The sequence below is a fragment of the Sus scrofa genome, chromosome 12 (genome assembly GCF_000003025.6).
Source record: "Sus scrofa isolate TJ Tabasco breed Duroc chromosome 12, Sscrofa11.1, whole genome shotgun sequence".
Lineage (NCBI taxonomy): Eukaryota > Metazoa > Chordata > Mammalia > Artiodactyla > Suidae > Sus > Sus scrofa.
The window spans coordinates 49,661,272-49,674,261 of record NC_010454.4 but is presented as its reverse complement, the minus strand read 5'-3'; the positions used below and the strand labels follow the sequence as shown (position 1 = coordinate 49,674,261).

At 56.6% G+C, this 12,990-nt stretch overlaps 1 protein-coding gene across 2 annotated transcripts in view; it reads left to right on the top strand.

The window, feature by feature from the left end:
• Positions 2,591-12,990, top strand: part of TRPV3 (transient receptor potential cation channel subfamily V member 3) — a 32,820-nt gene continuing 22,420 nt past the window's right edge. Inside the window, exons 1-4 of one of the 2 annotated variants that reach the window (XM_013981215.2) lie at positions 2,591-2,805; positions 4,737-4,857; positions 11,654-11,758; positions 11,939-12,025. In XM_013981215.2, coding sequence (XP_013836669.2) covers positions 4,739-4,857; positions 11,654-11,758; positions 11,939-12,025 — 311 coding nt within the window. In that variant the 5' untranslated portion in view covers positions 2,591-2,805; positions 4,737-4,738. The remainder of the gene's footprint in view (positions 2,806-4,736; positions 4,858-11,653; positions 11,759-11,938; positions 12,026-12,990) is intronic. The other variant, XM_005669116.3, reaches the window with a different exon arrangement.

The following is a 12,990-nucleotide window of genomic DNA, read 5'->3' as shown; positions in this document are numbered from 1 at the left end:
GCCAGAGAAAGGCCTGAGGTCACCGGGGGAGGGTGGGCACAGCATGGCCCTTGCCACAGCAAGGAATGAGGGGCTGGATTGTGGAGAGAGTTTGTCCATCTTTTCAGGCTCCCAGGCTTTGGGGGATCCCATGAATGAGCCTCACGTGGGTTAAAGGTCACGCACATGGCAGCCAAGGCCAAGTGGGGTTCTGCAGGCCTCCAGCCTTGGTAGAAGGGGGTGGGACCCTTGGTTCACACCCCTGCCGCTGTGCTGTGTGGGCCCCCCACGCAGGGCTGGAATCCCACCAGGGCGAGCATCAGCCAGTGTTTCAACGGCAGAGGGGACACCATTGGGTCTGTGGTGCTGGCTCAGCCCAGCTGGTCAGTTCCCTGCCTGACTCTGCAGGTGACAATGTCTCCCGCAGGGTCCCATGCACCAGAAGGCTCACCCTTTGTGACTAAGGGGTCAGAGCGACTCAATGGCCTGGGGCCACCCAGTGGGCTGCAACTGGACTTGGCCGAGCATCTCTGATGCCTCCTGGAGTTTAGACATTGCCCGAGCTTGTCACCACTCCTTGAACCTGCCTGGTCTCTCGCTTCCGAGTCCCTGCTCGTGGTTCTCCCCGTGTGGACCGTCTTCCCCCTTCCCAAGTCCAACCCAAACGCTCCCTCTTCCCTGAACCCCTCCTCCACCTCCTCATTAGAGGCACTTCCTCTTTCTCGGTGGCCTCAGCCCTTTTTGTCCTTGTAACCTGACCAGTGGCATCAGGGTCCTTGCCGGAACCTGGCTTCCGTGTGTCATACAGCTCCTTGAGGGTGGAGACCAGCTTCCCCAGCTCTGAACCTCCCTCTGGCTCCGGGCTTCCCTGCTTTGTCTCCCACCATGTACTCTCAGGATGTGTTGGATTAAACGGGATTGAATGCCGATCCGCCCCTGTGCACACACAGTGCGGGGGTGGCGGTGGGGACGCTCCCCTTTCTCCTCGCTGGGCACGCTGCCTGGCATTGGGTGGGAGATAGGGGCCTTTTTAACCAGGCTGGCCTTTAGGAAAACATGCTAACACAAGGCAAAATGCAGATGCTGAAATTGGGCAACAGGCTCACCCTGAGGGTTGGAGGAAGTCAGCCAGAAGCAGCTGGGAGGGGTGAGGGGCTGAGTCAGAGGGGCCATTAATGGAGCAACAGAGGGCGGATTATGCTTGATCCAACACTGAGCTTTAATGTAGGAGTTTCAGGCAGTGATGAAGTTGGGATTCTGTGCTTGGAAACATTGGCGCCTATTAACTTCAAAAGCAGCCCCTGTGTTCGCCACACCTGAAGCCTGTTGGCCAAGGAGTAGGTCTTCTGCCCTTACAGGCCACAGGTCCTGCTGTTCCTTGGTCAGAGGCCGGATCTGCCTTCTGCCTCTGCCCAGGCCTGGCAGGTCATGGTAACCAGAAAGCCAGGGGCTTGCCCGCAAGGCCGCCAAGGATGTCCCTGCCCCATTAGTTGCTGATGCTGTCACAGTGCGCAGAGACTTCCTGCTCCATCCTAGTCCTGCCTGGCCTGCTGCTGGAATAGGTGTGTAATTCCTGAGTGAGCAGGGCCACCCCAGCCTTGCTCCACCGGCTTCACAGCTGTGGCCTGGCCAGGAGGGAGTCTGCCCTGACTCGTGGGCCTTGGAGGCATGTAGCCTGGCGGTTGCTGAGAGAATGAATTGCAAGTCAAAACCAGGAACAGGTGTTAAATAGTTGTCACTCTTGGATTTCCATTGTGGCTCAGCGGGTTAAGAGCCCGACTAGTATTCATGAAGACACAGGTTCAATCCCTGGCCTCGCTCAGTGGATTGAAGAATCCAGTGCTGCCGTGAGCTGTGGTGTAGATGGCAGATGCAGCTTAGATCTGGCGTGGTTGTGGCGTAGGCTGGCAGCTACAGCTCTGATTTGATCCCTAGCCTGGGAACCTCCATATGCCATGGGCATGACCCTAAAAAGAAAAAAAATAAAAGTTACACACACAAAAACATCTGTCACGGTTTACTGAGTCCTTTCTGTGCTCTGGGCCTTGTTTTAGCCTTCCTGTGTGTTCTTTCATGTAAGCCCTCTGGTAACTCTGCAAGCAGGGTTTAAAATGCACACTTCACAATGAAGAAACTGGGGCTTGCGAGAAATGACTTGCCCAAGGTCAATGGCCTAGAGGTAAGACAGCCAAGGGGTGAGGTTTATGGTGCAAAATTTCTGGTGGGAAGCATTGAACGGGGACGTCCTCTGTCTCTGAAGGGACTTGATCTCAGATTTTGAAGGCTGGGTATTGAGCTTGGGGGCTGGCCACCGTGGGGTCAATGGGGCCAGCTCTGGCTGTGGCCTTGCCTCTCAGGGGTTGAGGCAGAGCATTCAACCTTTCATTCGGCCCTCCCGTGAGCAGGATCTCTGACGTCTCACAGGGTCCTTGGGAAGCAGGTGTTATGAAGCCCATAATGGGAAACCTCAAATTGAGAGGAGGGAAGACCTGGGACCAGAACTTAAGCTTTGGCACCTGCTGCCTCCCTTGCCTTCTCCTGGGTTAGGGTGAGGCTGCGCCGTGGGTGTGGGGGGTGAATCAGGCAGGACACGTGGGCTGTGCGCAGGCGCTGCAGCTGGGGCTGGTGGGCGTGGCCAACCTGGCTCCGAGTGCAGGTGGCCCAGCCAGTTTTGCCTCTGATGCCTCATTCCAGCCATCCCTCTGCCTACGATGAGAGGATGAGAGTCTCTTGCCACCTCAACTGTAGTCCCACCAGGGGCCTATGGGCCCCGGACATGCCGTGATCTGAGAACAAGGGCAGCTGCGGCCACCCCGGCATCCTCAGGTGAGTCTTTGCCGCATGGGGAGCCTGTGCCCTCCGAGGCCCCAGGGAGCCCAGAGTAAGGCGCTCAGGGGTCCATTTACAGCCAAGCCTGCCCTTTGCTGATCGGCCTCAGGGGAAGGTTGGGAGAGAGCTTGGACCTCCAGCAGGGGAAACAAAGCTGACATGGGCTCGTGGCCACCGGGAGAGTGGGAGAGAGAGCACAGGTTCTGAAGGACCTGGGAAATGTTCCCTGAGGTTTGGGGATCTTGGGGAGGGGGGACACTCAGCTGTCCGGAGCCGAGGGGAGGCTCCTGGCTCCCCAAGCCGGCCCCAGGGTGATGGGAGCTCAGGCTGGGATGAGGTGGCCCCAGAGCTTGAGAAGGACGGGGCCCAGGCATCTCAAATGGATTGACCCCACCACCACTCACCCCCTCACAGCAGGCCCTGGACGGGGGGTGGGCCCTGTGACACCCAGGCCTGGTCTGTTTCCAAGGAAAGGCCATTGCAGTCAGTAGCAGGGCTTGAGAGGCACTTCCCAGGTGGGGACACCAATCCCAGAGAGAGGGAGGACCTGACCTGCGAGAGAGTCCAGCAGGTGAGCATGCAGGTTTATGGGGTGACTCAGGGAGCTAATTATAGCTGCTGTAGTTCCCAGCCAGAGTTCTCCCGACCCTCCCCTGCCCTGGCTGCTCAAGATGGCCCCTCACTCACAAGTCAGGGCAGAGAGCGTGGAGCAGCCAGTGGTCACAGGTGAGAGACATAGGGTCCTTCAGGACCGTTCAGCTCATTTCTCAGAAGGGAAAACAGAGGCCCAGGGAGAGGCAAGGGACCGATCCTCCATCCCTCCCCTCCAGTGCTGGCCCAGCCCAGCCTTTAGCCCCATCTGTCCACAGGTCACTTTGGGCTGAGGGAGGGGGTGGAGGCCTCCTGTCCTTGTCAGGCTGTGACCGTGGATGCAGCCAGGGACCACGTGCTGATGATTCCCTTCCCACAGGATGCCCGAGGCCCCGGCTCAGAGCCTCCTGCCACCAGGTGCCTACACCCCAGGGCCAGCGGCCTCCCCGGATGACTCTCCTCTCAAAGGCTGCTCATGTTTAGTGGGCTGGGGGCTGAGGGGTGAGGCTCTCCCATATCCAAGCCTCACTGCAGTCTGAAGACAACCCCATTCAGACGCTTCCTCCAGGGAGCTCTCCTTTCTGCGTCAGGATCATCAGTGGTCCCAGTGCCACCCTGCCCAGCTGGGCTCTTCTTCCAGAAATCACCCCACTCCCTGGTCCCGGTGACTCTGAGGGTGGCTCAATCAGAGAACAGTCCCTCCTGGCTGCCGTCACCTGCTGTCCACCTCATCCCCCACAGCCAGCCCTCCACCCCCCATCCTGCCGGCCCCCGTGGCAGCTCCTTCTAGCCTCTGGTCACCTCCATGTCCCATGTACTGTCTCCTATAGAACCCAGATCCCTCTTGTGTCCCTGCTGCCCCGGATCGGCCACGGCTCTGGCTGCCTTTCCAGACCCCACCTGCTCCTGAGTGTCTCACTGCCCGTGGGTCCAGCCACCCCAGACTCTCCAGTCACACCAGCGGCACTTTCTTGACTGCTGGTCTTTGCTCAGGCTGTCCCCTCTGCCTGGACAGGCCTTCTCCCCACACAGAAGCTCTATGTTCCCCTCAGTCTCCTGGGAGACACCAGTTCCTCTTCCCAGTACCTCCCTCCATGCCAGCTCCACGGGGCTCTTCTAGGACCCACAGGAGCAGGGCTGCTGAGGCAGGGCACAGGGGAAGCTGCAGGGACAGTCTCCCTGACCTGAGACGCGTAGGTGACCTGACAGGGTAGAGTGAGCTCCCTGTCTAGCGGGTGTGAGCAGGGGCCACACAGTGCCACATGAGGGGGCTGAAGCCCCCCGAATTTCCCCTCTGTTCCCTCATCCTGAGCATCTGTGCTTTGATTGTGTTCCAGCCATGAATGCCCATCCCAAGGAGATGGTGCCCCTTGTGGGCAAAAGAGCCGTCATCCCCAGTGGGAACCCTGCCATCCTGCAGGAGAAGAGGCCGGCCGAGATCACCCCCACCAAGAAGAGGTAGTGCTGGCAGGTTCTGGCTCAGCCCTGGGTGCTGCGCTGTGAGGGTCATAGGAAGAGCCTGGTGCCTACCTTCAGGGAGCTCGTGCCAGGGGTGGACCTGAGACTCTCAGTCTCATCAGGGGTGGGCTGGTGCTCAGCCAGGTATGGCTGTGGCGGGCGGGGTAGGGGGGATAGGAACAGCCCTGCACGGTCTGGGGCTGAGCTGGGGATGCCAATATGACTGGCATCACCAGGGTGGCCTCCCTGGAGGGGCTGGGGGCATGGAGGCAGAAACATTCAGAAAGGCTTCCGGAGGAGGCAGGGGATTGCTGTAACCATTCTGAGATAAGGAGCCCCAAAGGTGTGGGTGGAAAATCTGTGGGGTTGCCGGTCCCCTCCTGCTCATTTTGATGGTCCACTGGGGTGGTCATTATCCTGCATGTGTGTCTGGCCAGGTCAGTTGACAGCCTCTCCAACCCCACCAAAAGGGCGCCAGCCCATAGGGAGGATGGTTATTTTGCAATGTGGCAACAATGTGCTTGGCGGAAGCCGCCCCGGGGCCCTATAGAGATGTTTTGCTTTCAATTGCTAACGTTTAGTGTTTTGTTAACTTGAACTTTGTCTTCATTGTCGTTATTGTCATTGTCACTCCCTAGGGCCCCTGGGAACTGGGCAGGGCCGGGATGGTTATGACAACTTCCCAGTTGGGAACACAGAGGAGGCAGGAGGAGAGAAAGTACTTCTCTAGGGCCACACCTGGCCCCCAAGCTGCCCCCCTTGCTGTCCCCCACCCCCTTGGCCGATTCAGCACCTCTCAAGCCTGAACACCCCTCCTCTGTGCCACTCATGCCTCCCTTGGACACAGGTGGGCCACCTCGTCTAGGCTGGCCCATTCGCCCTGCCTCCTCTGTCCCTGTCCCAGGCCCCCTCTGGGGGAGCCTGCTGTTTTTCCTTTTGTTGGTTTGGGTAATAATTGCTGAAGCCTTCTGTGCACCAGGCTGGGGAGACTGGGACATGGAGAAAAAGAGCCTGTGCCTGCTCACCGTCTGGGTGCTGAGAGGGACACAAGCGAGAGGGTGGGGAGTGCCCTGGAGAAAGTGAACTGGGAGGGCAGGGCCCGAGGAGGGGCAGGCTGTTTTGATCCTGTGGGCACTTCGTGGAGGAGGTGGCGTTACAGTGGTGACGGCAGGTGGAGACAAAGGGCGAGACCCAGTGAAGGGTCCTAGACGGCTAAAGCGCTGGTAGGTGGGTGAGTCTTTGGGAAGACGGGTCCCATCGGGGCTGGGTCTTGGTGGTCAGTTAAACTTGAGGGCAGTGGGGAGCCACAGAGGGGTTTTGAGGGAGAGAGAGGGCATGACGAGACTTGCCTCTTGGAAAGGATAGTCTGGGTGATCCATGTGGATGATGGACTGGATGCGCGTCTGTGGGGACTGTTGCCCAGATGACAGGTGGTGAGGGATGGAGAAGTGGGTGACAATTAGGATTGTGGAGTCTGCACGAGTAACCATGGGAAGGGAGGGAGAAGGAGGACCGAGATGTGTCCCTTTCTTCTTTTGGGGACACCTAGAGGGATGGCAGCGCCGTCTCTGACACGGGCACTTCGGAGGAGACGGGGCAAGGTCAGGAGGAATGAGCCAAGGTCAGGTGTGAAATGCTGGCTGAGCGGCGCTGGAGGGACATTCAGGTGGAAGCTTCACCCTGGAGGGTAGCAGAGAAATCTGGCTGGACGTGGAGATCACACAGGTGTTAGGGGGCCCGTGGGGGGAGCCTGGGTCTTGGAGGGCTTGTCTGGGTAGAAGCAGAGATAGCTGAGCTGAGCCACCCAGCACCACCCTCCTGCCTCCTTCACCCGTCCCTCCCCTCTGACTTTCCCAGGGGAGGTTGGACCTCAGAGAAGGACTGAGGAGAGAATCCCAGGTTCAGGAAAATCTCATGTTCTTCCTGCTGTCAGGCTGCCCTTCTGAGCCCAGCCCCGTTCATGGCCTTTGTTCCAAGGTCAGCTCTGCCTATGGCCCCAGCGCAGCCAAGAGTCTGGTGTGGGTGTGTCCTGGGTCTCGTGGAGCCGTGGTTCCTTCTCCTTCCCAAGGCTCTTTGAGGGCCCTCATGTGCCTACTTCTCTCCAGACCCCAAAGGTTGGGGCATCTCCCTTAGAACTGAGCAGAAGACTGAGGTCTAGGAATAAAAAAGAAAAGAAAAAATATATCTAAATAAAGCAAGCAGGAGTTCCCATTGTGGCTCAGTTAACGAATCTGACTAGGAACCATGAGGTTGCAGGTTCGATCCCTGGCTTTGCTCAGTGGGTTAAGGACCCAGCATTGCTGTGAGCTGTGGTGTAGGTCGCAGATGCGGCTTGGATCCCGCGTTGCTGTGGCTCTGGCGTAGGCCGGCAGCTACAGCTCCGATTCAACCCCTAGCCTGGGAAACTCCATATGCTGTGGGAGTGGCCCCAGAAATAGGATAAATAAATAAATAAATGAATGAATGAATGAGTGAATGAAAGAAAGAAAGCAGTTCTGACCAGTAAGGGAACATGTACTAATGGTGGAATTGAAGGCACCAAGTAATCTAGACTAGGGAGAGATTTTTGGACCTGGAGCTTTTCCTTGAAGCATCATGCCCCTCCCTGTGAGCAGCTGCTATGGTGACATCCTTACTGGGCCCTGGGCAAGGGGATGTCCCAGGATATAGACACAGGCCATGAAGGCTGCAAGGTGCTGCCCTTGAAGCTCAGAGCACTGGGACTTTTCTTGGGACAAAGCAGGAGAGATAAGCTCTTCCCCAGCCCGGGGGCTGCCTGGGGATAGTTTTTTCCATCAAAAGGATAGAAATGCAGGAGAGATGGTACAGAGCTGTTTGCCCACCTGCATTCACAACACCAAGATGGTGGCGCCTTTCAGGCTGGGTCGAAATAAACAAAGAGCACCTGCTGCAGATCAAGAGTCAAGATACCACCTGGCCAAGACCTTGCTGCCTGCTCAGGCTGGTAGGTGAGATGTGGCACGTGCAATTGCAAGTAGGGCAGGTGTGGGACATGCCTTCATGGCCTAGAAGCTTCCTGCCTCAGGAGTTAGGTCCTTACCCACCACAGGTCCTTTCTAGCCTGGCTCTGACCAACCTCCTTCCCAGCTTCTGAAGACCCCTTCCTCAGTCACAGCCTGCATCTTCCCACCAGGGATGCCCTTCTTATGCTTCTCTCTCTGCTTCCAGGGCTTTTCCCAAAGCCCAGGTCCATTTCAAAACCCAGAATGAATCCCACCCTGACAGAGCACAGAGACGTCCCCTATCCCTGTCCTTGACCGGAAGAACCCTCTCTTCCCTTGGGCTCCTATAGCCCAGCTCCTCTTTTGAAGAGGGAGTTGTGGTTGTTGGAACGATGTCTTGGCTCAGATATCTGAGCACAGGGTCCCTGGAGAGGTCATCTGTCCCTCCCTGCCCCCAGTTTCCTACACAGAGAACATGAGTAGTTTGGGGTCAGTGGGTGAATCAGTGATGGAGGAGGCAGGACAATGAGACAAGGAGGGGGTGAGCTGATGAGTAAGCAGCTCAGTGCTCAGCATGGTCCCTCAGCACGCGTGAGGATGCTCCACTGTGAGATGAGGCAATGCTTCTTACCCTCCCGTGGGCCCTCTCTCTCCAGTCCTGGAGTGGATAGATGCTCTCATGCTCTGGTTTCTTGAACCAAACCTGAGGAACTTGAGGCCCCTGTGGGCTCTGGCGAGAAGGGGAGGAGGTGGAGGATAGGCAAGGTCCCTCTTCGGCTTCTTGCACAAGACCGGGAAGGAGAGGAGAGGGCTTTGGGTTACTGAGAGCCAAGAGGGAGTCACTTGAGGGACGCAACCTCCCAAGAGTTACAGTTTAGGGTTGTGTCAGTCTGTCTGCTTATTGGTCTCCATCTACCCACCTATCGACCCACCCAAGGATGCATTCTTTAGTCATCTATCTGTCCGTCCATCCATCCCATTCCATGCATCCATGCATGCTTCTATTCCTCTCTCACTTTAACTAGCTCTTCATCTATTCCCTAATCTGTCCAACCAGCCATTCTTTTTTTCCACTCATTTATCTTTCAACTATCCATCCTTTGGCTCATCCATTGTTAGGTCTTCTGGGTGTCACCACCCATGTTGTGTTTCAGAGAATTAGGATGATATAAGAGTAGTTTCTGCCACTGATGAACTTATAGTCAAAGGACAGTGTGTTGTTGCAAGAAAAGCAATGGCCTCACTGTGCTGTACCTTTGACTGATCCTTGGAGCCAAGTCTTACCAACCCACTGGCACAGGAGCTTTGTGAGGGGAGGAATTTTTGTTTACTTGTTCCCCACTGTATCCCCAGCTCCTAGAACAGTGCTTGGCGCATTTTAGATGCTCAATAAATATTCGTTGGATAACTGAGCTACTTCTGAGGAGCCCAGATAGGTGGGGTGGGATGGAGGACAGGGCAGGGGCTGGACCAGTTGTCCCAGGGAAACAGATGGAGGTGTGAGAGTGGGGCTCTGCTGGAGACGGTCAGCAAATCTCAACGAGGGTGTTTTGGGGCTGAGCTTCCAGCAAATGTGTTGGCAGTTGCTGGGTCAGAGCTGCCATCATGGTGTGGGGACGCTTTGGCACGGCTGTTCTGGGTACTGCAAGGAGAGGTGATCACATTGGATGACCTCTGATGCCCACTTCAGCTGGACAGTCCACAAGCAGATGGTCTTGAAACTGTGCCGGCTCCAGGGTCCAGGTCTTATGGACCATCTGGCCCAGCCATTCTCCAACCAGGTGAGGACCCTTGGCCCAGAGAAGCCTAGGGTCACACAGGAGAGAGGCAGAGGCAGAGCCAGACTAGAGGCTAGAACCCAGGCCTCAGGCTCCCAGCTGGGGGTTTGATTCTTCCTTTGTCTTCTCTTTTGGAAGAATAACTTTAATTAATTAATTAATTAATTATCTTTTTAGGGCCACACTCACGGCATGTGGAGGTTCCCAGGCTAGGGGTCCAGTCGGAGCTGTAGCCACCAGCCTATGCCACAGCCACAGCAACGGGGGATCCTTAACCCATTGAGCAAGGCCAGGGATTGAACCCATGTCCTCATGGATGCCAGTTGGGTTTGTTAACTGCTGAGCCACAACGGGAACTCTTGATTTGATTTTTTAGGTCGAGTCAGTTTCCTCTTAATGGTCAAGAGACAGGAAAGTGGGGGTGCCAAGGTATCAGCCACCCTGCCCTCACCCCATTTATGCCCCGTTTCTGGACTAGCTCTGAGCCTTCCAGGCTTCTCTGTGCCTGGAGGAGAGGAGAGGGCTTCCCTAAGCAGGCCCAGGTCTCTGTCCTGCCTGGCTCACCCCAGGGAATGGCTGTGTTGCACAATACCTGGAGCTGGTTTGGCTGGAAGCAGAGCCACAGGGGCGGGCAGAGCAGTGTGGATCGTGGTGTGGGCTGTGAGCCTGGACCTCAGGAGTCAGGTTCCCTGACCAATTTGGCTTCTACCCTGGGAGGGTGACCATGGATGCGCTGTTTCTTCATACTGGGCCTCACTGCCCTCATCTGAAGAATGGGGTCACCAACCCTTCCCTGCCGCCCTCCCTACTGAACTTGACGAGGCCCGCACGGTACTTTGGGAGCTCGTCTGTGGTCTTGGGAAGAAGGGAAGGGGTGTATGGACCCCTCTGGGCCTGGCGAGGAGGCAGGTGCAAAGGCGTTTGGGAGGGAAGCGTGCTGGTCAGGAGGCCCCCACCCTGGCAAGGTCACAGAGCCAAGTCACAGAGCCAGATGTGATGCTGCAGCAGCCATGGGGTGGGGGTGCTGCTGCAATGGAGGTCACCCCCCAGCCTGATCCTTTCCGTCCAGGTTCTCATGAGAAGGCCTGTCTCTGAGTGTGTGACTGTGGGTTCTGAGAGCACGTGCAGCTGCCTTTGTGGGTGTGTCTGGACCTGGGGCCGGGACTGTGTCTGGCTGGGGAGTCACATCTTGAGCGTGCGTCTTGCTTCTCCTGGGGCCGGCTCTGGCCCCATGGGCCCACGTCTCTCTTCTCCCAGCAGCAGGGGAAAGCAGCCCCTCCGCGGGTCCCCACCTCCATTGTCCAAGATGGTTTTCTAGGGTTTTCTTTTGACAAGGAGCTCCCGCCTGTCTCCTGACCCTTAGCCCCTCCCTGTTCTAGATCAGCCCTTCTCAGCCTCTTTTCTGTGCTGACAAACAAGACGAGTGATGCTGGAAGGGTGCTGCATGTGGGCATGGGGCCTGCTGCTGAGCAGCTGCTGTAACCTGGCCCTTTCCCGGTCCCTCAGGAGCCCGCAGAGGCCCTTGTCCATTTGAGTCTGGGCTCCTCCCCCGCAGGGCTCTTGCTTCAGACCTGAGGCCTGAGGGGCAGTTGGCCGGGGAGTGGGGGGGTGCGCTGGTGGTGGGGCAATCTAGTTCCCACTGCCACCTTCCCCATTTCTGGTGAGTCCTCTGTGCCTGGAGGTAGCTGCAGACAGGACAATGTCCCTTGGATGTTAGGCTACCCCAGTAGAGACCCCTGGGTCCATCTACCCTGTATTTTTAGTGACAAGAGTCCTCCAGAACCAGCTTTGAATCCAAGCTCTGCTGACCACCTGCTGTGCAACCTCAGGCAAGTTGCTGGATCTCAGAGTCCTCACCCACCCACCTGTGAATTGAAGGTGCTACTGACAGCACCTCTCTAGGTTGGGTGAGGCCCCACAGGCCTAGAGTCCAGCACAGAGCTGGCTGAGAGAGCACCAAGCGTGTGTGGGCACCTTTGGCAGGGGGGTTGCAGGGTACACAGGTGGACAGGCCCTGCCCCTGCTCTAATTGCCTTGCTTGGGTATCCCCCGCAGCGCACACTTCTTCCTGGAGATAGAAGGGTTTGAGCCCAACCCCACTGTCGCCAAGACCTCTCCCCCCATCTTCTCCAAGCCCATGGATTCCAACATCCGGCAGTGGTAAGTACCCACCCCCAGGCCCCAGCCCCCTGCTCTGGCTCAGCTCTTGGCTCCAGCTGGCAGGCACATGGCCAGGTAGGCAATGCCTCACCCTGGCCACACAGCCAGGCCTGGTTGTGGCATGTTGCCATTGTCCATTTAAAAATTTGTCCCTCTCTCTTCCCTCCCCACTCCCTGCAGCATTTCTGGCAACTGCGATGACATGGACTCCCCGCAGTCTCCTCAAGATGATGTGACAGAGACCCCGTCCAATCCCAACAGCCCCAGGTGAGCCTGGCCCTTGCCCTCCTCCCACCGTGCGCACCAGGCAGCTGCCAGAGGGGTGGGTACCAGGACTCAGCAGGAAAGAGAAAGAGGCCACCATTCTGTGGCTCTGGGACCATTGTCTGGGCCCATGGCTGTGATGTGTAGGTCATTTTTGTGGGGAAGGGAGTATTACATTTTATAAAAAGTAATACCTATTCATTATAAAACATCCAAACAACAGTAAGTAGCAGTCTGAGAACTTAGCTCAACCCCATATACATAAATTAAAAATATAGGAGCTCCCATTGTGGCTCAGTGGGTTAAAGACCTGATGTCTCCATAAAGACATGGGTTCAATCCTTGGCCTCACTCAGTGGGTTAAGGATCCAGTGTGGCATAGGTTGCAGATGCAGCAGAGGTCACAGGTGTGGCTCGGATCTGGCGTTGCCGTGGCTGTAGCTGCAGCTCCAATTTAATCCCTATCCTGGGAACTTCCATGTACCACAGGTATAGCTGTAAAAGGAAAAGAAATATACGCATGTAGCCATCAAATAGCAACATGCATTTTGCAAGAACACATACAAACAAAAGGGTGTATACAGCAGCATGTTCCCGTGGCTGCCAATCTGGAGTGTGGGGGTGGGGAGAGAGAGATGAAAAAAATTCAAACACCACAATATGAAAGTGATTTTCCTTCCCGTAATCCATATTTTGGAAGTAATTACGCTGAACAGTTAGGTATGTGTCTTTCCTGATCGTGCTATGCGGATCCAAAATACAATTTGATAGAAGGCGATTGCATTTGGACTGGAAGGGGAGCAATGCAGGGTTATATGCATCCTGAGAGACCCCAGCCCTGGTGGAGGGCATTTCAGACCTTGTGACAGGCAGGTGCAGATGGTGGGGGTTGGCGTAACGCCCTGCAGGCCCAGTGGCTCTGCTGGGGGGACGGGAGAGGGTGGGGGTGGCGATGCATGTGTGGTGAG